The sequence below is a fragment of the Echinops telfairi genome, unplaced genomic scaffold (genome assembly GCF_000313985.2).
Source record: "Echinops telfairi isolate 266 unplaced genomic scaffold, ASM31398v2 ScPeMD7_7467;HRSCAF=8505_0, whole genome shotgun sequence".
Classification (NCBI taxonomy): Eukaryota; Metazoa; Chordata; class Mammalia; order Afrosoricida; family Tenrecidae; genus Echinops; species Echinops telfairi.
In genome coordinates, this window is record NW_022111367.1 from 7,697,240 (window position 1) to 7,718,696 (window position 21,457).

Below are 21,457 nucleotides of genomic sequence, written 5' to 3' on the forward strand. Positions count from 1 at the left end.
CCCCCCCCACTGCCTTTACGTTCATTCTGACTCATGGCCATTCCTATATGTATCGGGATAAAACTGCATCCCATAACGTTTTCAGTGACTTTAATTTCACAAAAAGGAAGCTTAGTATCACAATGATAAAGTGCTGAGCTACTAGCTGAGAAGTGCAGCAGTTTAAACATCAGCTATTCTACAGGTATAGCAGTCTGCTGCCCTGGAGATTTACAGCCTTGGAAACCTGGTGGGGCATTTCTACTCTCATCCCAGAGTCACTGATTAGTGACACATGGCAGTCTCATAGGAGACCTTGGGTGCACAAATGTTTAAGGTCTTGATCTCAACCATTAGGTTGACATCTGGAATCTGTCCAGAAGCACTTCAAGAAACAGGCCCACAAGCCCAGGTTATTGAAAACAATATGGAGCAGCTCAACTCTGCATAGAAAGGGTTACTGTGAGTCTGAATTGACCAAAAGGCAACTAACAACAGTCTTTTGGAGTAGGCCCCTGAGTAACGCAATGATCTGAACTTGTAACCTAAAGGGTGGACCCACCAACAGCATATGGAAGAGAGGCCTGGCAATCTGCTTCCATACAGAATCTAACCCCAAACCCCAGGGACAAGCTGAAAACAGATGACCTGGGCTTTCTTCCATGGCACTGAATGGGGTCATTCAGATTGCCGACCTTTTAGTTGGTAGCTAATCACAAAATTTGCACAACCCTAGGAAGTATGTTGGTGAGTTAAGTGCCATTGAGTTCCAACCCATAGGGGCACCATGTACACGCTAACACACTGATTAGCTCACTGCCATCCATGCGATTCTGACTTAACCCTATAGGACAGGTAGAGCTGCCCCTGTGGGTTTCCCAAGCCATGAATCTGCAGGAGCAGAAAGCCCCATCTTCCTAAGAGCTGCTGGTAGGTTCAAACTACTGAACTTGCAAGTATCCTCATGTTTGAGCCCATTATTGCAGCACACTGTCAGATCATCTCATTGAAGGTCTTGTGCTTTTTTGGCTGAACTTATACAAAGCAGAATGCCCTTCTCCAGGGAATGCTTGGTCCCTCCTGATAGAACAAGACCAAGTCTGGCCGTCCTCATTTCTGAGGAGCATTCTGGCACATGTTTCTTCCAAGACAAACTGGTTAGTGCTTCTGGCAGTCCATGCGATTTTCAATATTCTTTGCCAACACAATAATTCAAAGGCATCAGTTCTTGTGTTTTCCTTATTTACCTTTACCCTCAGCTTTGGACTATATATAAAACAAATCAAAATATGACTTTGCACCTTAGTCCCCAAGTAACATCTTTGTTTTTGAACACTTTAAGAAGGCTTTTTGCAGCAGATTTGCCCATTGTTGAATTTCCTAACCACTGCTTCCATGGGCATTTCCCGTATATTTACGTAAAATTAAATCTGTGAGAACTTCAGTTTTTTTTCTCCTTCCCATATTCAAGCTCTGGGGGTTTTGTGCTGTGTTGAGGTGCTAATTCACACTGAAGTTAGAAAGTAGCCTCAGGTCTTTATCAGCAAGCGGTTCAAGCCGCCTTTGCTTTTAGTAAGCAAAGTGTGTCAAATCCATATTGCAGGTTGTTGATGAGTCTTTCTCTATATTAGAGGATACAGCTCTGACCAACGCCTTTCCTGATTTTAACCCATACAGTATCCCCTTATTCCCCTAACAACTGCCTCTTGAGCTATGTAGGTTTCATGAGCACAGTGAAGCATTTCAGAAATCTTAGTCTTGACAAAGTTCTCCAAAATTTGTTATGACCCACACAGGCAAATGCCTTTGCAGTGTCAACAACACGAGTAAACATCTTGTGGTAGTCTGCTTTTAGCCAAGCTCCATCTGATGTCAGCAGAGAGCCCTTGTTCCACTTCCTCTTCTGAATCCAGCTTGAATTCTGGCAGCTCCCTGTCAAGGGACTGCTGTGACCATTTAATTATCTTTAGTGAAAACTTACTTGCAACTGTTAAGTGATGATATTGTTCAATAATTTCTAAATCCTGTTGGGTGAACTTTCTTTGAAATGGTCACATTCCCCCCCAGTTAGTTAGCCAGGTAGCTGTCTTCAAAATTTCTTGGCATGGATGGTGAGCATTTCGGTGTGTTGAAATATTTTCATTGGTGTTCTGTCACTCAGGGATCCTTATTTTATACCAAAGCCTTCAATGCAGCTTGACTCTACGTATATAGTCCATTCTGGATTAATGCTAAATCCTGAATGGTTCACTAGCAACCAGTTCATTTTGATTCACCGATCCTGTATTCTTTCCATCTCCTTTTGATGCTTCCTGCATCTTTCTTTAAAAACAAAAACAACCTACGTTCTATTTTTGTTAGAACGGTCCCAATTTTGTATTTGAATGGATTTTTTTCTTTCAAACCACTTCATTAGGACCTAATTCAGACATGATCCCATTCCATAGTTAAATCCTGTCAAGCCGTGCTGTACAATCATTTAATATTTTGACCCTATAGCCCTTGTTTTCAATGTTTAGTTTGATGGCTCTGTTCTTTCCCTTTGGGTGTTCTTTCTCTATATCTTTATGCATGTCATAATACTTTTGACTCAAGCTGTTCTTTGAAATCTCTATGATTTCTTTAATTCACTTTAGCTACTCCACATTCACATTTTAGAGTATCTTTGACTTTTTAAGCTACCCTCTGGAATGAACATTTCTTTCATTCATTTCAACTCTACTCCACATTCAAAAGCAAATTTTACAGCCTCTTGACCATTTTTTCCTTATCTTTTTAATGACCTTTTGCTTTTTTTCTATCTGATGTCCTTGCTGTCGTTCTACAAGTCATCTGGCTTTTTATTCAGTATATCAAATCTATTCTTGAATCTCTCTATTCAAGTGGGAATTCCCACCCAATGAGACGATAGAGTGATTCCGAAGCTATAAATCTCTAGGGGAGCAGACAGTCTCTTTGTCCTGTGGAGCAGCTGATGGTTTTGATTTTGGGGGAGTGATAACCAAGTAAAGAGTTTCTTTTAAAAACTTGATCAGCTCCCTGGACATTTAAATGTTAAAATATTGATAGCATCTGCAGTGTACTAAAGACTAAATACAGGGAACATAAGCTGCTTTTTTGTGTGAATACATTATAAATAAATATAACAATTGAAATCCTGTTAGGAAAGTAAATCACCCTCTTAGAAAACAATGGCGGCTTGTGTATCACATAACAAAAAACACTCTTGCCCTGCAGAGGCAGAAGCAGCGATGTTCTGCTTAAAGCTGGCGTGCTACTCCACTTGGGATGTTGGCGATAACCCAGTCTCCAGCAGCAGCAGCCTGAAAGGGTCACTACACCTCTTTGCTGTAACTTCTCGTTTTGTTGTTGTTGTTATAATGCCACCCACCTTTTACAAATGTAGGTCTATTCTAACTTTGCCGCACTGGTCAAGACAAAACTGGCTCAACACCCTGCTTTCATTACCCGGTAATTTGCTCTCGCTTCTCGTGTTCGGAATCAGCTGGGTGGCACGCAACAACAGCAGAGAAGGGACGGCTTGTCCTGAGTCAGAAAACCTTGTCTAGTCAATGTAGAAAAGTTTCCTGGACAGTGTTCTCCTGATCAGACTCGTTTATGTATGTACGCAGGGACTTTTAAGAGTTCATGAGAAAAATCCCATTCACTTATCATTCTTGAGCAAACTTTTGAGTTGATATCGTATAATCTATACTTGAAATAAATGTTTTTATCCTCTTTGATTGACTTCACTTAAGTTCTTCTAAGTTGTGTTCATTTGAATTCTTTAATATAAGAAGATATTTAAGTGAGCACAGCACTTTTCAGTATGATAGACCCTGTCACTTTTGACAGTTTGGGGGGGCCCGTATACCCTGTGTTTTATGAACTAAGGCAGAGTATAAGTTGGGAATACATGCACACACGTCAGCTAAATGTAGGAAGGAGCTTGATGAGAAACCTGTGGGACAGTCTTTGCTTACCTGTCTGATGTTGTCACAGGCAAAATGGTGAATACCATACCTGCTAGATTAAATGCCTGGGCCCGTCGCACCAGGATTTTTTTCGTTAGCCTACTCGTGATGTTTTCTAAAAGTACATCTATTTCTTTTTCCTGTAGGAAACGTATGAGAATATCCCAGGTCAGTCAAAGATCACGTTTCTCTTACAAGCCATCAGAGATACAACTGCTGCTGAGGAGGTACTTGCTTTATTTTTGGTCTAAACTGAAACAAGCTGGTTACTGCTTGGTGGGCTGACTGGCACATGCTTACCATTGTTGGGAAGTACTCTGTTAAGAACGTGAGAATTTTTTTATTTCAATCTGAGATGACATTTTCAGGGTTGATAAATAAATGTTAATGGTTTCAGAAAATATGTAAAAAATAATTAAGCCTATGTGATCTCTACAGCTATTTTTAAATGCCCCCCCCCCCCTTTGAGATAATTTTAAATGAGGGAATTTAATTCATTCAGTGTTTCAATGTGCTGCCAAGTATTTCTGAGAGAAATGCTGTGCCTGTCTTTTTAAAATGCTCTAGGTAGTCAAGTGTGTGTTAAACATATGTTTAAGAGCAAAGTCTTTTTTTCCCTTCCTAGAATTCTTTTAACCGTCATGTTTTTTGTACCTAATTACTGTACCAGATTTGGATTTTAAGAATTAGGACCAAAATTTGTAGCCTTGTTTTTCTATGGTTTTTCTAATTTCTCACTGCCCATCTATGCATTTGGCAGCTGATATTTTTCTTCTCAAAATAATGTTCTCATAAATATTGAATGTACTTAAATATCTTGTTTACTTTGGGAGAGGTGTCAGAGACTCTAGAAATCAACCTAGGAAACGGTGCCTTTAGAGCTTGAGGAGTGAGCCTTCTGTGCTGACAGTCAAACGTGTAAAACTAGCGTCTGATGATCCTAAATGACATTGCATCGGACTTCAAACGCAGAGTGTTTCACCTAACTTATTTAGAATAATGATTAAATGTAGAGTTCAAGGCTCAGAAGATTGTCTTTTCAGATGCTTGGAGGTTTATCTTAAAGGACACAGGGGTTATTAGGAAGAAATTTTAAGAACATTGAATACTGTAATGGCGAGAAAAGGGCCGTGAAAGGTGTGCAGAGAAAATATTTCCATCACAACAATGCACCTGCTTATTCTTCAAAGGCACCAAGAGCTGCCCTAGAATTTCATTGGGAAGCCTTAGCCCATCTGCCCTATAGTCATCATCTTGCACTTTAAGACTTAGTTTTGTTCCCAACACTCAATAAACATTGAAAAGGAAAGGAAGGCATTGAAAAGGTAAAGTGTATGTCAAGAAATAGTAGTGCCACAATTTGGCACTTTCTTTGGTGAAGGTTTTTGCAATTTTGTAGCAATGCTTTTTGACTCATATAGAAAAAGAGGTCAGGCTGGAAGCATAAGTTTAGGGAGGAAAGACACACATCCTGGAAGGTTTGCCCTTTATATTGGGAAATCTTTTTCCCCACAATAAAATCATTAAAGTGGAGACCAATATCTTACTGCTTGGGTAAGTGTTTCTTTTTGAGAGCTAAACTAGGGATTTTGCACATCCAGAAAGCCAACATGCTGTTTGAAGGCACTATCTATGCAGTAGACATAGTGTGATTTTGAAAGAATATTGAATGTCTTGCCCCTTGTTAATTTTTTAATTGAAGACAGAGTGCCTCTACTTTGTTAGAAACTTTTTCCCTTATCAGACACCAGGTGACTAACAGTGATCTCTTTCTAGGCTAGACAAATGGCTGCCGTTCTCTTGAGACGTCTTTTGTCTTCTGCGTTTGATGAAGTCTATCCAGCTCTTCCTCCAGATGTTCAGAATGCCATCAAGAGTGAACTCCTAGTAATTATTCAAATGGAAACACAATCTAGCATGAGGAAGAAAATTTGTGATATTGCTGCAGAGCTTGCCAGGAATTTAATAGGTATGTTTGCAAGTGACAGCCAAGCACGGTGTCATCTGTTCAAAACCACCAGCTGCTCTGGGGAGAAAGATGAAGGATTTCTATCCCCATGAAGAATTACCATGTTAACACAAGGGGGTAGAATTGATTCATGGCAGTCAAGGTTTGTTTTCGCTCGTGCAAGTGCATCATTTCATTACAAAAGAAATAGTATGCCCCTCCCTTTGACCTGTACCCTGCTCGACCTGGGGTCTTTTATCGTTTTAGGAAAATAATTATTAATAGTATCATTATTCTGTTAAAAATGCACGAGTCAGAAATTACACGTGATTATGGCGGGTGGTCATAATATTTACCTATTGGTCTTCAAAATGTCCAAATGGAGAACTAATTTGGTGGTTTACTTAAAACCAGGACTTTGAATTGGTTTGATGTACAACTCTGGCCAATAGAAACACAGGCAGCACATGTGTTGCATCCAAATCTCTTGTGGGTGTGACCTGTGTGGAAAACAGGCAGCAGGCGCCCCTTCACCAGTGGTGGCCAACGCAGAGTTGTAGTGGTGCAGCCAGCCACCATTTTGGAACACAGCATGACTGCCTATTTTCTATCCAGTCAAAACCTGTGCATGTTTACTATGTATGCATCATGTACTTTACCCTTGTTCCCTTCAGCCATGATGGAAGCTTAGGAGTCGGAGAATGTGCATAGACAGACCTTTTCAACCGGTTTGAAATCCTAGTAAAAATCCTTTGTGGTCACACTAGAGAATAGTAGTAATGTAATTGTGAGAGTATCTCTTCACTGTTTGACAGTGGCCCAAAGGAGTAACTCTTAAGCTCAATTACCATTTATACTGGCCAAAAAAGATACTACACAAAGATAAGGGCTTAAACCAGGGAAGATTGTTGGTTGGGTATATTAATTTCATTTTAAAGTCTTGTCTGTTAGTACCGAAGTTCTTGTTCTGTTCAGCTAGCAGATCATTTTTCCTAATACCAATCCTTCTGTAATGCATTAATTTTTTTTTTTCATTTTAAATAAATGAGTTCAAAATCCACTGTAGTTCTTAATTTTGTAGACATTATTCATACCTAACAAATTCTATTTCCAAGGTGAAATTTTTGTAAGGGGCCTCATTCCCCTCAAACTCAGTCAATAATGTAAATATTTCCAGAATTTTTCAAAGTGTTCTCCATAGAATTTTTTTAGAGCTCCAGTTTCCTTCTGAGATACATAATCTTGATAATGTGTATGTAACGTTATCTAAACAGCGCGCTTGTCATTTCATATTAGGTGAACAAAATTTGGAAATTTTAAAAAGAAAAGGTATATAACTCATCTTAATTTTATGACTTAAGTTGTTTGTGATGACATAACCAAGTGAGTCTCTTAATTGGTCACAGATTTTTTTTTTATTACTCCCCATTCTTATTACAAAGTATCATAAATTCCTCATTTTAAAACTTTATCATGATATAAACACAGTATTGACATCCTGAAGCACTTAAAAACTTCAGTGTGTGAGCACCCTTTCTGGGTTCTGGAATTTCTGCTCTCGTGTTTTCTCTGAGTCAAACTCATAATTCTGGTTCCAAGATCCTGTTACTAAATATTTTATTTGCCCAGTTTTTAAAACTCTAATATGACATAGATACACACAAAACCAAACTCGCTGCCACAAGTCGATTCCAACTCATAGTGAGCCTGTCGGACAGGGCAGACTGCCCTTGGGGGTTTGGGGGACTGTACCTCATGTGAACTGCTTGCCTTGTGGTTTGCAGTCCAACACTTAACCACTAGCCCACCAAGCCTACTCAATATAATAGTAGTACATATTAAAGATTCAACTTATCAAAACCTTGTTAAAGTTAATTGCCTTCTTTCTAAATGCTACTCCTTAGAAAGAACCACTGCTAATGTGAGCTAAAGTGTTAAGCTGCTAACTGCAAGATCATGGTGCCCCCACCAACCACTCCAAAAACATTTATAAATATGGAAAATCTTTTATAGGGTCGCCATGATTTGGAATCAACTCAGTGGTAGTGGGTTTTTTTAATTGTTGTTTCTATATAATAACATACAACTATTTAGGGCTTTTTAATTTTTTTATATGATTGTATTGGGGGCTCATGCAACTCTTATCACAATCCACACATACATCCATTGTGTCAAGCACATTTGTACATTTGCTGCCATCATCATTCTCAAAACATTTGCTTTCTACTTGAGCCCTTGGTATCAGCTCCTCATTTTTTACCCTCCCGCACAAACCCTTGATAATTTATAAATTATTATTTGTTCATGTCTTAGCACTGACCGATGTCTCACTTCATCTACTTTTCTGTTGTCCATCCCCCAGGGAGGGGTTTATATGTAGATCCTTGTGATCGGTTCCCCCTTTCTGCCCCCACCTTTCCCTTACCCTCCTGGTATCGCTACTCTCTTGAGGGGTTTATCTGTCCTGGATTCCCTGTGTTTCCAGCTCTTATCTGTACCAGTGTACTTCCTCTGGTCTAGCCAGATTTGTAAGGTGGAATTGGGATCATGACAGTGGGGGGAGGAAGCATTGAGGAACTAGAGGAAAGTTGTGTGTTTCATCGTTCCTGTATCGCACCCTGACTGGCTCAGCTCCTCCCTGAGACCCTTCTGTAAGGGGATGTGGAATGGCCTACACATGGGCTTTGATTTGGGTCTCCACTCCACACTCCCCTCATTCACAATGATATGATTTTTTGTGTGTGTATGTGTTTTTTTTAATATATTTAGGGCTTTTTTAATTGAAATCTTATTCAAAGCTAGTAATTTTGTCCCATGCCATCACTGCATATTGTGAATGGGGATTATGAAAGCAAAGGTATCATCTTCTTTCTGATGTTTTGAAATTTTTACTTACTATATACTTTTTGGCCTCGGTTTACTTTCAGATGAAGATGGTAATAACGAATGGCCTGAGGGCTTGAAATTTCTTTTTGATTCAGTTAGCTCCCAAAATATGGGACTGCGGGAAGCTGCCCTTCACATTTTCTGGTATGTGCATTGGTCTATGTTTTGTTTTTTGAAAAAATGTCTTGAATTAAAGTACGTTTTGATGGATTGTTTTAGCCTAATTTAACTTGTTTAGATTACTATCTTTTTGTAAACTTTGCATTTTTGTTGGAAGTTAGGTTAGGGGATGGGGAGCTTTGATTTCACATTAGTGTGTGTGTGTGTGTGTGTGTGTGTGTGTGTGTGTAAAGATATTTGGGATTTGATTTTCTTTTTTCTGATGGTGTGGGAATTCTAGGTGCCTTCCCTTCCTCTATTGTGAGTTGGACTAAAAGTGCCAGATGTAATCTTTAGAAAACAACATAAAGATAGAAATGTCTGGTAGAAGAGCATGTTGGTTATCTCTGTCAGGTTTTCTGGGTCATCTATGATTAAGCTATAGTAAAACATATTTTCTTATAAACCTACCCTATATACTCGAGTATAAGCCGACCTGAATATCTGCAGAGGCACCTAATTTTACCACAAAAACTGCATTTAAAATGTGCTGAAAAAACGTTGTTTATACTCGAGTATATACGGTATATATTTTAAAACAATTTTCTTGGTTTAGAATGGAACAATTATTTGCATTTAAATACTTTTTTGACCTTTGTATTTCCTACCATAGTTAATTTCTACAGCATTTAAAGTATAATTAATATACTTGTGTGTATATATAAACTTTCTCAAGATCATACACATTTTTTAAATGAGTATCAAAGAGGAATAAGGTGGACATTACACCATTTTCTATTTCAGTAGTCAAGTATATTTTGTTTATATCAATAGTCAAGGTTAGTTGGTTAAATTAAACTATGTTACTTAACCAGTTAGTTTTCAATTTAAAGTAGAACCCAGCTTGGATTGTCTGGGTGGCTGGTGCTTGGAGCGGATTGTCACCGGTTTACTGCAGTTGACCATCTGAAACCCAGTGGGGTTGCTCTTTCCACATTCTGCACTCCTGGCTACCTTCTGACTGTGCCATAGAAATAACGATAATTCAGAGAATTGGGCTTGAGAGCAGAGGAGATCGCTTTTACTCACAGCCAGTCCTCTCCGGGATGTTTGTTCACTCACCTCAAAAGGGGGATTCATTGATTGGGGCTCAGGCAGGTGATTTCTCCCCTTAAAGATTAATGTATACATTTAGGCAAGCATTCAGTCAGAACTTCTAGCTGACACATCACTAAGATAAAATGTTTCTAAAAAGTGCTTTGGATCATTTTTTAGGAACTTTCCTGGAATTTTTGGGAATCAGCAACAACACTATTTAGACGTCATCAAACGGATGTTAGTTCAATGTATGCAAGATCAGGAACATCCCTCGGTAAATCATTTCAGTTTCATTAAGATTAACACCTAATTGAATGTAACGTCTAACTTGTGAAATAAATGTATGTATGATATCGCTTTACTTTTATACTTTCATGTATAAATAATAAGTTTTTTCAGATAAAAGAAAAATTTCCACTTGAGTGAGGAAACTTGAAATGGTACCAAATAAATACATCATTCACAGTTTTTAAATCCTTTTCATTGTAGATCAGGACATTGTCTGCTAGAGCTACAGCTGCGTTTATACTTGCAAATGAACATAATGTTGCTCTGTTCAAACATTTTGCAGACTTATTACCCGGATTTTTACAGGTAAGAAAATATAAATGTATATTTGATGTTGTATATATCCTTACTATTTTCTTTGTGTGTGTTGTTTCATTTTTGTTTCTTTTGTGTGTGGTTTTTTTTTTTAGTGTTCTTTTTTATATATATCGATTTATTAGGGGCTCATACAACTCGTATCACAATCCATACATCATTGTGTAAAGCATATTTGTACATTCATTGCCCTCATCATTCTCAACATTTGCTCTCCATCTAAGCCCCTGGCATCAGCTCCTCATTTTTTTCCCCTCCCTCTCCCCTCCCTCATGAACCCTTGATAATTTATAAATTATTATTTTGTCATATCTTGCCCTGTCTGATGTCTCCCTTCACCCACTTTTCTGTTGTCCGTCCCCCAGGGAGGAGGTTATCTGTACATCCTTGTAACCGGTTCCCCCTTTCCAACCCACACTCCCTCCACCCTCCCAGTATCGCCACTCACACCACTGGTCCTGAAGGGTTCATCTATCCTGGATTCCCTGTTTCTAGTTGCTACCTGTACCAGTGTACATCCTCTGGTCTAGCCAGATTTGTAAGGTGGAATTGGGATCATGATAGTGGGGTAGAAGGAATCATTGAGGAACTAGAGGAAAGTTGTATGTTTCATCATTGCTACATCGCACCCTGACTGCCTCATCTCCTCCCCAAGACCCTTCTGTAAGGGGGTGTCCAGTGGTCATTTTGTTTTTATTGAGTTCTTTAGGCCACTCATTTGCTAATTGCCTTCTATCTGCCGATATTACTGTAGGAGAACCGAAACCAAACTCACTGCCATCCAGGTCCTGTGAGTTTCTGAGACCGGCACTGTCTCCGGGGGTGGGAACCGCCTCTGCTGTGAAGCTGCTGGCTTTGCTCTTAGCAGCCCACCATGTTACCACTGTGCCGCCAGGGCTGCTCTAGGGGTGCAACAGTGCGTAAAACAAATTTATGTCCATGTCGAGCTGCCATTTATTGCTTCAGAAAGTACTTAATCTTAATTTTTTTCTAATAGTTAAGTTCGTTTCAGGAATTTCTATAAAGCCTTTGATTATGTAAGCAATTATATATGCTTAAATCGGTTTATTGAATATTTAATTACAGAGATTATTTGCCGTAAAGCAACCAAATAACTTAGCAAGATTTAATACCAACTTAATATTAGGGAAACCTAGGGCAAGAGAATCTAGGTCACGGTGTTGGTAGGTGGTAGAGTAGCAATTCAAACCCAAATCAGACTAGAGTTGTTCTTTAGCACAGACCTGTTAATGTTTTTTGTTGTAAAAATAAATGGTTTACAGTAAATTCATTCTGTTAGACCCTAAGAATATGTTGCTATTTTTAGGATACCTTTTTACCTTAATAAGAAGCCAGGGTAATATTGCATAAGAGAAAAACATGAATCTCAATTTTTTCCAGAACCCAAACCCTCCCTTTTAAAAGTATTTTGTAATTTCCGTGTACTGTCATAAAATGATGGAGAAAGATGTTCTGCCCCTATAAAGAGATACAAACTCAGAAGCCCTGTAAGCAATTCTACTCTGCCCTGCAGTGTTTCTGTGAGTCAGAATCCACTCCGTGTGGGTATTCAGAAACTAAACTGCCAGTGGGTCGATTCCAACTCATGGCATCCCTCTTCTAAGAAAGGGTAGAACTGCCCCCCTGAGTTTTTGAGACTGTACCTCCCATCTGTCTCCCATCTACATGTACAGGTTTCTCTTAATGTCAATATATAGTGTTAACACAAAAGAAATAAATGGTATGATTTCCATAATACTGCCTGACAGGTATGTGGGCTAAGTGGTTTTATGTGATTGATAAAATTCTATGTGGACTGATAAAAATGTATCATTGTCAAGTTAGGCCATAGAGATATTTGCTGTTGGCAATGTGGTTTCTGGAATGGTCATTGATTCTTGATGAGTAGTGATATTGGGGCGGGGGAACCTGGGAGTAGACATGTAACCAGGTAATCATTTTACACGTGTCCTGCAGTAGTGGTCATAGGAGGTGCAGAACTATGCAGAATCTGGAATTGCTGTCATTGTTCACACATTAATTGTTAAAATCAAGTAGCACCCATGTTGAAGGGCCACTGGGTTACAGAGGACGTAAAATTGAATGTTCCTAAGAGATGCTAAAAAGAAATTAGCACAATTTATTAGAAACTTCTCACCATGTTGTCAACTTGAATATTTTAGGTAAGTGACAAAACATGATCTGTTCCTGTGGTAAATGGCCGTTGGAGCTGGGCATATCTGACCACCTGCCTCCCTTGTTGTCAAGAAACAGCGGTCAGACCTGACGCCATGCTTCATCTTCTCTCCAATTCTGACTGGCCACACAAGTAGTGGAACTACTCACAATTAAGAGGGTTAATAAGTTACCACTAGTCAGGATCAGCAGACAGTAAGGATACAATTGTTGGTCCATGGCAGGTCCACTCATTGAGCAGCCAAGTCTGTAGTCCTCCCTCTCAGCTGTATTGCCGCCATGCATTTGCCTGGCAGGAGCCAGGAAGCCGGCCAACTGTTGCTCTGTCCCTCAGTTCTATAGGCCAGATGAGAAGGCACCCTATAGTCACAGCACTGCTTCTTTGAGTCTTTATGTACTCTGTGGTGCATCTGGTTTCAGAGGCCAGTGCTTCCCAAACGGCCCTCAGATTTCTCTCTGTGTCCCAGGTGACCCCTTGATGTAGGTGTGGTTGTCTTAGCAGACCATACCTCCAAAAAGTGAAAGAAGATGTCCTGAGTCACACCCTCTAGTAGAGTTCAAAGGTAGCGCCAAGGAAACAAAAGGGCATGGCTTGGTTCACACCCTCTACTAATGTCTGACCTTAGCCCCCACCTCAGTCCTGTGAAGAGAGAAATGGCTCCTTAAGTGGGGTCATAACCACAAGCATGTCGTCCAGAATGTTAAATGCATCATATAAGGAGTTACGGCTAGAAGGTCCATGATCGTTGACTCTACCTCAGTTCTATGCTGTTAATTGAATTACTCATATCTTGAGTTCAATTTTGATAGCAGAGAATATTTCTCAGGATTTTTAGATAGCAATAATAATGTGAGTGAAAGTGTTATCCAGAACTAATATGTGTCTTGTCTCTAAGCAGTGGTAGATAAATGAATGCACTCTGTACACCATAGTGGCCAAACTTAACATCGCTGAGAGAGAAAATTGGTGATGCGCACACTGAATCCGTCTTAGTATTTGGTATTGACCAGTGTATAAGAAAGATTGGACTACGGATATAGAAGGACAAAGGAAAAGGTTTCCTTAGAGATGTATATAAGAATTCCCTAAGCTTTGCTCTGGTTTTTATTTCACCGCTTACAGTTTAAAATTGCCATCTTTATTTTGTGTGTTTTTTCTTAACATTAGGTGAAAGAAAAGATGGATAGAGCCATTTACATAATGTAGATTGCTAAATTATTCCACTGAAAATTCTGTCTAGCTCTTTAAAATGTCTTGACTGATGAGACATCACAGGGGCCAGCTGTAGCAGGCTCGTTGCTTCTGTTTGCTCTTCTGCAGGCTGTGAATGACTCCTGCTACCAGAATGATGATTCTGTCCTGAAGTCCCTGGTGGAGATTGCCGATACTGTTCCCAAGTATCTGCGTCCTCATTTGGAAGCAACTCTGCAGCTAAGTCTGAAGGTAAAGGAGCTCCTTCTGATAGATTGTGTTTACTCTTTTTAGTGAGTCATCTTTATTGAATGTGTATGCTTATGTATGTGTTTGTATGTTTTTCTTTGTAGTTATGTGGCGACACTAACCTCAATAATATGCAACGTCAACTTGCCCTTGAAGTGATTGTGACCCTTTCTGAGACTGCAGCTGCTATGTTAAGGAAACATACCAATATCATTGCACAGACTAGTAAGTATAAGTTCTTGACAATAATTTGTTTGTTAAAAGAGTGAACCACTGACCTTTCATTAGCAGTGCAGTACTTAACCAGTAGTGCCACCAGGATTCCTTGAGTGTCTTCATCCAACCCCAAGCCTGACATTTAACCAATTTCGACTCACAGGGACGCTGTATAGGGTTTCTGAGACTACAAATCTTTCCGGAAGCAAACAGCCTCATCTTTCCCCCAAGTACTCAAAATGATGCTAGGGGAGAGCTGGCGCCTCAAAGTACAGAGCCCCAGTGATGCGCTCAGGACTTTCATGTGCTGGTGTGACAGCTCAGTGAGAAGAAACCGCTACAGAGATCAGGCATTGTTCTGGTTCCACAGGAACACAATTACGTATTGTGGGATTCTCAGTTTTTGTGATGTTACTGATAATTTGTTGTGAAAATGGAGGAAAGAGTATAGTTGTCATGAAACAGCCGTTAAGAAACCCAACTACATATACTGCTGTGGGTAACATATAAGGTTGCTAAAGTATTAAAAAGCAAAAGATGCTACTTTGAGGAGTCAGGTGTTCCTGTCCAAGCTACTGTATTTTCATTTACCTGTAGCATGTTAAAAATAGGCAGTCATTCGCAGACAATTCTGTTATTTAATCACATGGAGTGGGGTTATACAATCATCAATGCTATCACCTCCCTGTTCCCTCTGCTCTCTTCCTGTACCCTCAGGGAACCATTTCGCATATTACTATTTCTGAAGGATCATCTATCATGACTTTCGTGTACCTAAAGACTTAAATATACAAATTAGCATATGCAAATTAGCCTACTTAATGAGGTAAAACAAAAAACATGGATATATTGGATTATGTAAGGCATGGGGGGGGGGACTGTTATAGGGGAAAAAATATGGTTCCTAAGGGGTCTGCTGGGGGAGGGAGGGGATAAAAGGGAGCTGATATCAAGAAAAAAGAAAATGTTTTGAAACTGATTGTTGTGGCAGTTGTACACTACTGCTTGGTGTGATTGAACTATGGAATGTTAGGATATCTGTAAGAGCTCCCAATAAAATGATTTTTTAAAAATCCAGTGATTCAGGGGGAACAGAATTGATGCTTTTGGACTATGGTATTTATAAAGAATACTGGATGTGCTATGGAATGTCATAACTGTAAAAAGAGCCAAAATGCTCCATAGACGCGGGTGCTATTAGTTGTCTGACTGCCTTTGGATATGGTATCAGAAGGGGCCAATTCCTAGAGAAGTACCTCATGCTGAGTCATAGTGAAAAAGGAAGACCCGTAGGGAGGTGAATTGACAGCAAAATTGTAAGTCCGGCACAGGACTGGGCAGTGCTTTATTCTTCGTATGTGTGGTCCCTATGGGTTAGAACCGACTGGACAGCACCAAGCAGCAACATCGGTGTGACAAGTCGTTTCACAGTTTAAAACCAGATGGTGAGGGGCGTACGTGTGTAGCTTTTCAGGGGGGTGGTGGGTTGGGAGGGGGTTGTCTCTGAGACCAAATAAAATCACTTTTCACTTCTGACATCTTTGTTTGTAAATGGTGATGTTAACAAAATAATGAAATAACCACTTAATTTAGTTCCTCAGATGTTAGCAATGATGGTTGATCTGGAAGAGGATGAGGACTGGGCAAATGCTGATGAACTAGAAGATGATGATTTTGACAGGTATTTCTCTTATGTTTGGTGCAAATGAGAGTTTGGGTGTTTTTGTCCACATCCCTGTTCACTAGTGTGTTCTTTATACCTAAGTTAAAGTTTAGAATATGAAAATACTTTCTGTTAATGCATTTCTGTATAGATTTTTTATTTTATTTCTTAGGCATAGCATGTATTAGTAAATTTTGCATACATTTAATAAAATTTATAACATTTGTGGTAAGTAGGTAATACATAAAACTATGTTTTATCATTAGGAAAGATACCCTGGGCAACAGAGAATGTTTTATCTCGAGGAAAAACTGGCATACATATAGCAAATAGAAGTTACCATTTGTGTCTAGTCTTAACCCAAAATTTCTTCAAGAGTTTTAGTCTTGAAGGTCTTAAGATAAATATGAAGAACCATTATTATGATAAATACCTTTCTGTATATTCCTCACTTAGAATAGTTATTTCAGCAAAATTCCCAGCACAATACCATATTTTACCAACATAATATACTTTAGGAGGATACAGTGGTGGCAAAGTCATTATATTTGTATAGACTTAAAAGACCTTTGAAAGTACAGGTTCCTTTGGGAAATTAACATTTCTTGTTTGCTGTGTAGTAAGGGTGATGTACATATTCGTGTATGTAAAGTGTAAGGTCACCACTGTTATTTTCATCAATTATCACAGTATTATTTTAAGCATATTATGCCTGTAGAGTACAGAAGTGGAGCGTGAGGATTGATTTGCTGTGGTTACATAACCAATTAAATAACATCTTAATACATCTCATTCTTTTCAGTATGTCATGCTACCACCCTTGTTAAAAGGAAAATATTCCAGTGAATATTTTCTGTACTATAACAGATAAGAGGTTACAAAGATGCCTCATTCATTGTTAAAAAACAAAAGCCCACCTCTGCCATCAAGTCAATTTTGACTCATAAGGGACCCTTTAGGGGAGAGTGAGCTTGCTCCTTAGGATTTGACTGTAGCCCCCGCCCCCTTGTTCTAAGTTGGATGAATCCAGGGATCCAGAACCTGAGGATAGGAGGGAGGGAGCCATAGAGAAGCAAATAAGGGCCTTGGAAAGGGTTGAGAGATTAACTAGAGTTAATAATGCCCCACAACTTCAAAATCACATTTTTTGAAAGACTGCCTGATCTATACCTTTTTCCCCCTAAATTTAGTTTGATAACATGTTTAATAATGTTGTGTGTTGTTGAAAGTTAAAATAGGTAGTGCCACGTTTTATTTGTTTAGCAATGCAGTTGCTGGTGAGAGTGCTTTAGACCGAATGGCTTGTGGGCTCGGTGGAAAACTGGTTCTCCCAATGATCAAGGAACACATTATGCAGATGCTCCAGAATCGTAAGTCACTTTACCCTGCAGATGCTAGGAGAATGGAATAAGGCTTTCTGAATCCTCACTAGTACTAACATTTGATTTTCCCTACCTAGGCTTGGCTTCAGTGTATGGAAGAGAGCCAGGAAATTTTAGATTGACTTTCTAATCTAAAATGTTTACATTTTTATTTTACTAAGATACCTCCCTTTGACTACTTTATTATTAATATTTCAATATTAATCAATATTAACATATTTGATTCCTTTTTTTGTTGTCAATTTTTTTAATATATAGAATCCAATACAGTATCCCGGGTTTTTTCAAGCAATATTTCTCTAGTAAATTGTTAGCCTTTATGCCTGTAACTTTGTCAGTATCAAAAGTTGCTGATAGATGCATATTTTATTTGTTTTCTGTTTGCAAGGTTACTATTTTAAATTCCAAATGCAGTAGTGTATAAACTGAGGTCCTTCAAAGATTTATACTTTGTTATAAGAGCTGTAAGAGCCCCCAATAACATTATTTTTAAAAGACAGTAGCTGAAAATTTCTGTGTTCAGTATTAAAATGTTTTGAATATTGTTGGCAATTCATTGAGACTTTCCTTTGATCTCATGTATGCATTTATACAGTATAAATGTACCATGCAAATAAACCATATCTGTAGAAAGTTTTTGCTCATTGTATATTACATACCACATATATAGTGTATTTTTAAGAGCCTCACAGCTTTTCATAATTCCCACTAAATGTTAATTTATTATTATTATAAATAGTATTGATGTAAACTTCCACAGAAATCCAAGCTTATATGTGTGAATATTTATAGCTAGAGTCAATATCTAGAAACCTGAAGAAGGTCCAGCCATTGAGGTAGGATCATGAAGTTATTTAATGGAATAGCAGACAGCCAACTTCAAAGCAACATGATTATTCGTAACTGTGACTCTTAGGATTTCTCCTAGTTCCTTCTTAACCTTTAAGATCCTTATTTATGATGAAAAGGTGTGGGGGTTTTTTGCTTTTTTTTTTAATCCTTTTCTAATGAAATTTTATCTTTGGATTTTGAGTAACGGTTTTCTTCTTACCTCTAAATGTTTTAAAGGTCTTTTCCCAAAGATAATAGAGACTAAGCCTGCAAGAGCTACTAAGCAGTTTGGGTGTACTGATAACTGCAAAGTTGGCCGTTCAGGCCCACCAGCCGGTCCAAAGAGAAAGATGAGGCTGTTTGCCCCCAGAGAGATTTTCAGTTTCGGAAACACTAGATAATTGTCACTGAGTCAACACTGACTCCGTGACGGTGGGTTTGGGTTTTATTTGATCTTTTTATAAGAGCTATCAGAAAGTTTTTAAAATGAAGAAAGTGAAGCCCAGAGATATGAAAACTGTACAAGATCCACCAGCTATCAGTGTCTGCCCATTGGCTCACCCTGCTTTTCCAGTGGGATCTGGAGCGGCGGTGGGTGTTGATTTGTAGTTAATGAATTCAATTTTAAGTTCCTTCTACAACATGCTTCATGGTTTGCAAAAGACTTTTTAAATTGTTCAATGTATGAATTTGAGCAAATCTTTGCCTTGATTACCTAGCCTGTGAAATACGAAAACTCTGTTTGCTCTACAACCAGAATTGATGTTAAGCCCAAAGGATGGATTAATGTATATGAAAAGTACTTTAGCAATGGCAGAAAATGCCTACTTTGTCTGAAATTTTATAGTAATTAATATAAGCCTATAATATTCTAATTTTTGCCCTATGTAATCTCTTTGACTCTAAAAGACAACGTATGTCTACGTAAACCGCTCTTAATTAAAAACATGTACTTTTAGTAAAAATAATGAACATTACAAGGTCCAGTCTGCAAAGAGATGTGTCAGTTTCTGGGGTCATGGTTTATCAGTTGGTAAATTTTGGCATAACGATATATTGAATAATGTATCAACTATAAACTTTATCAAAACATTTTAATATTGGACACAGAAATTTTCAGCTACTCTTTTTTTTTTAATCGTTTATTGGGGGCTCATACAGCTCTGGTTATATTAGAAATTAAGAAGGAGGAAAATTTGGAATATGTATCTAAAAATGACAGTACATTACTACATTAGGAATCACTGTTTCTTAACATGAAAACAGAGGTGCTGAGAACAGCGACCGTTGTAGCAGTTTTACTGACAGTATTGCGGCCTCATCTGACCATCTGGATTCTCATTTCTTCTCTTGGGTTTCACACTGGTAATCTCTGAAAAAGTTCTTTGCTCCCTCAGGATGAGAGTGAGAAGAACAAGTGTTTTAGAATGACTGTGACCTGCTGAACCCCTGAAAGGATATCAGGGCCTCACTAGGGTAGCAGGCTAGGTTTTTAGAGCCTTGCTTTGTAGATCTGCTGTGTTCTGCAAGCTACTCAGAGCAACCTAGGGGAAGCAGTGTAGTAAATCCATTAACTGAAAAGCAAATGGCCATTAACATTAGACTAAGTATAGTTCATCAGTTGTCTTCTATAACATTCAGTTTATTAATGCTTCTAAATTGGAAGTCTTTACAAGCAGCATCTTTTATTTTACAAAAGCTAAAACCAGTAACTCTATATTCTCTATACACAACAGTATGTGGCACAGATAATCCAAATATTTGTTTCTTGACGTGAATCTTAGGGGTTACATCTTAATTACTTGACTCACCAGTGGCATTTGTTCATTCTGTCCATTTCTCTCAATTTGTTGGAGCCACTGTGAACGATGTAGATACTGTTGTCATGGTAGATACTGTTTATAGATAAATTTAGAACATTTATAACTATTCTGAACACTGGTGAGTTATTTGCTTCCATGTTGCCTCTTAACCTTTGGGCTGGATGTGCTGGTGTGACATCAGCACTCTATCTGTTACAGTGGAATAATCTGGTGAGGCACTTGCAAACATCCTTATTCTACTTAATACATGTTAACAAATTATTTTTATTTTACAGAAAAAAAAGTCCTCTAGCTGCTATTCATATATGTGTGCTTTTCTCTAGCTGACTGGAAATATCGGCATGCGGGATTGATGGCTTTATCTGCCATTGGCGAAGGCTGCCACCAGCAAATGGAAGGAATTCTAAATGAGATCGTAAATTTCGTTTTGCTTTTTCTTCAGGATCCTGTAAGTACCAGTTCCTATGTGATTCATAATTTTTACCACAAATCTTATGGGAACATGGCCTTTATTAATACACAGAAATCTATTCCAGCATCCAAGAGTAAGGTATGCAGCCTGTAATGCTGTAGGGCAGATGGCTACAGATTTTGCACCTGGCTTCCAGAAGAAATTCCATGAAAAGGCAAGTACCAAGCCCTTCAGCACTCAGGCTTTTAAGATGCTGGTGGGGTAGGCATTTCAAAATTTGGATTTCTGGTTTTGTTTTACAGGTAATAGCAGCTCTGCTGCAGACGATGGAAGACCAAGGCAATCAACGTGTGCAGGCCCATGCTGCAGCTGCCCTCATTAATTTTACTGAAGACTGCCCCAAGTCACTATTGATCCCCTATCTAGATAATTTGGTCAAGCATCTGCATTCTATCATGGTACTTAAACTTCAAGAGGTAAGTGTTAGTCTTTTTACTAATGAGACTGCTGAATGAAAGACATCAGTGTGGCCGTGAAGAACAGAAAAGCTAGAGTCTGATGGAATTCCATCGCATTCTGAGTAGAAGGGTCTAGAGCGTGGGCGTTTCTGGAATTGGGAAAAATAAAATATGAAACAAAATTAGTGTGTGATTGCTTAAAGATTAAGACAGGAATTTTTTAACTGATTTGTTTACATTTGGAAATATCATTTGGTTTTTGTTGATGTTTTTTAAGTGGCAGGGGAAATGATGTGGTTGTAGGAAAATGCACCTGGTAGCATTGTGTGGAGCAGAAGGTTGAAGGGGCGTAACCATTTTTGAGAGGACCTCCAAAAGTTCAAGGAAATACCCCATTAACTCATATTCCTTTTCTCCGTGAACTTTTAGAGGCTCCTTCATATGGTCA

The 21,457-nt window shown here is 38.7% G+C and overlaps 1 protein-coding gene across 1 annotated transcript in view; it reads left to right on the forward strand.

The window, feature by feature from the left end:
• Positions 1–4,103: 4,103 nt before the first annotated feature.
• Positions 4,104–21,457, forward strand: part of IPO5 (importin 5) — a 30,346-nt gene continuing 12,992 nt past the window's right edge. Inside the window, exons 1-12 of the mRNA XM_004704272.3 lie at positions 4,104–4,180; positions 5,730–5,922; positions 8,829–8,931; positions 10,162–10,258; positions 10,474–10,578; positions 14,105–14,227; positions 14,329–14,449; positions 16,034–16,121; positions 17,367–17,473; positions 20,463–20,587; positions 20,676–20,765; positions 20,854–21,027. Of these exons, the coding sequence (XP_004704329.1) occupies positions 5,739–5,922; positions 8,829–8,931; positions 10,162–10,258; positions 10,474–10,578; positions 14,105–14,227; positions 14,329–14,449; positions 16,034–16,121; positions 17,367–17,473; positions 20,463–20,587; positions 20,676–20,765; positions 20,854–21,027 (1,317 nt within the window). The 5' untranslated portion in view covers positions 4,104–4,180; positions 5,730–5,738. The remainder of the gene's footprint in view (positions 4,181–5,729; positions 5,923–8,828; positions 8,932–10,161; positions 10,259–10,473; positions 10,579–14,104; positions 14,228–14,328; positions 14,450–16,033; positions 16,122–17,366; positions 17,474–20,462; positions 20,588–20,675; positions 20,766–20,853; positions 21,028–21,457) is intronic.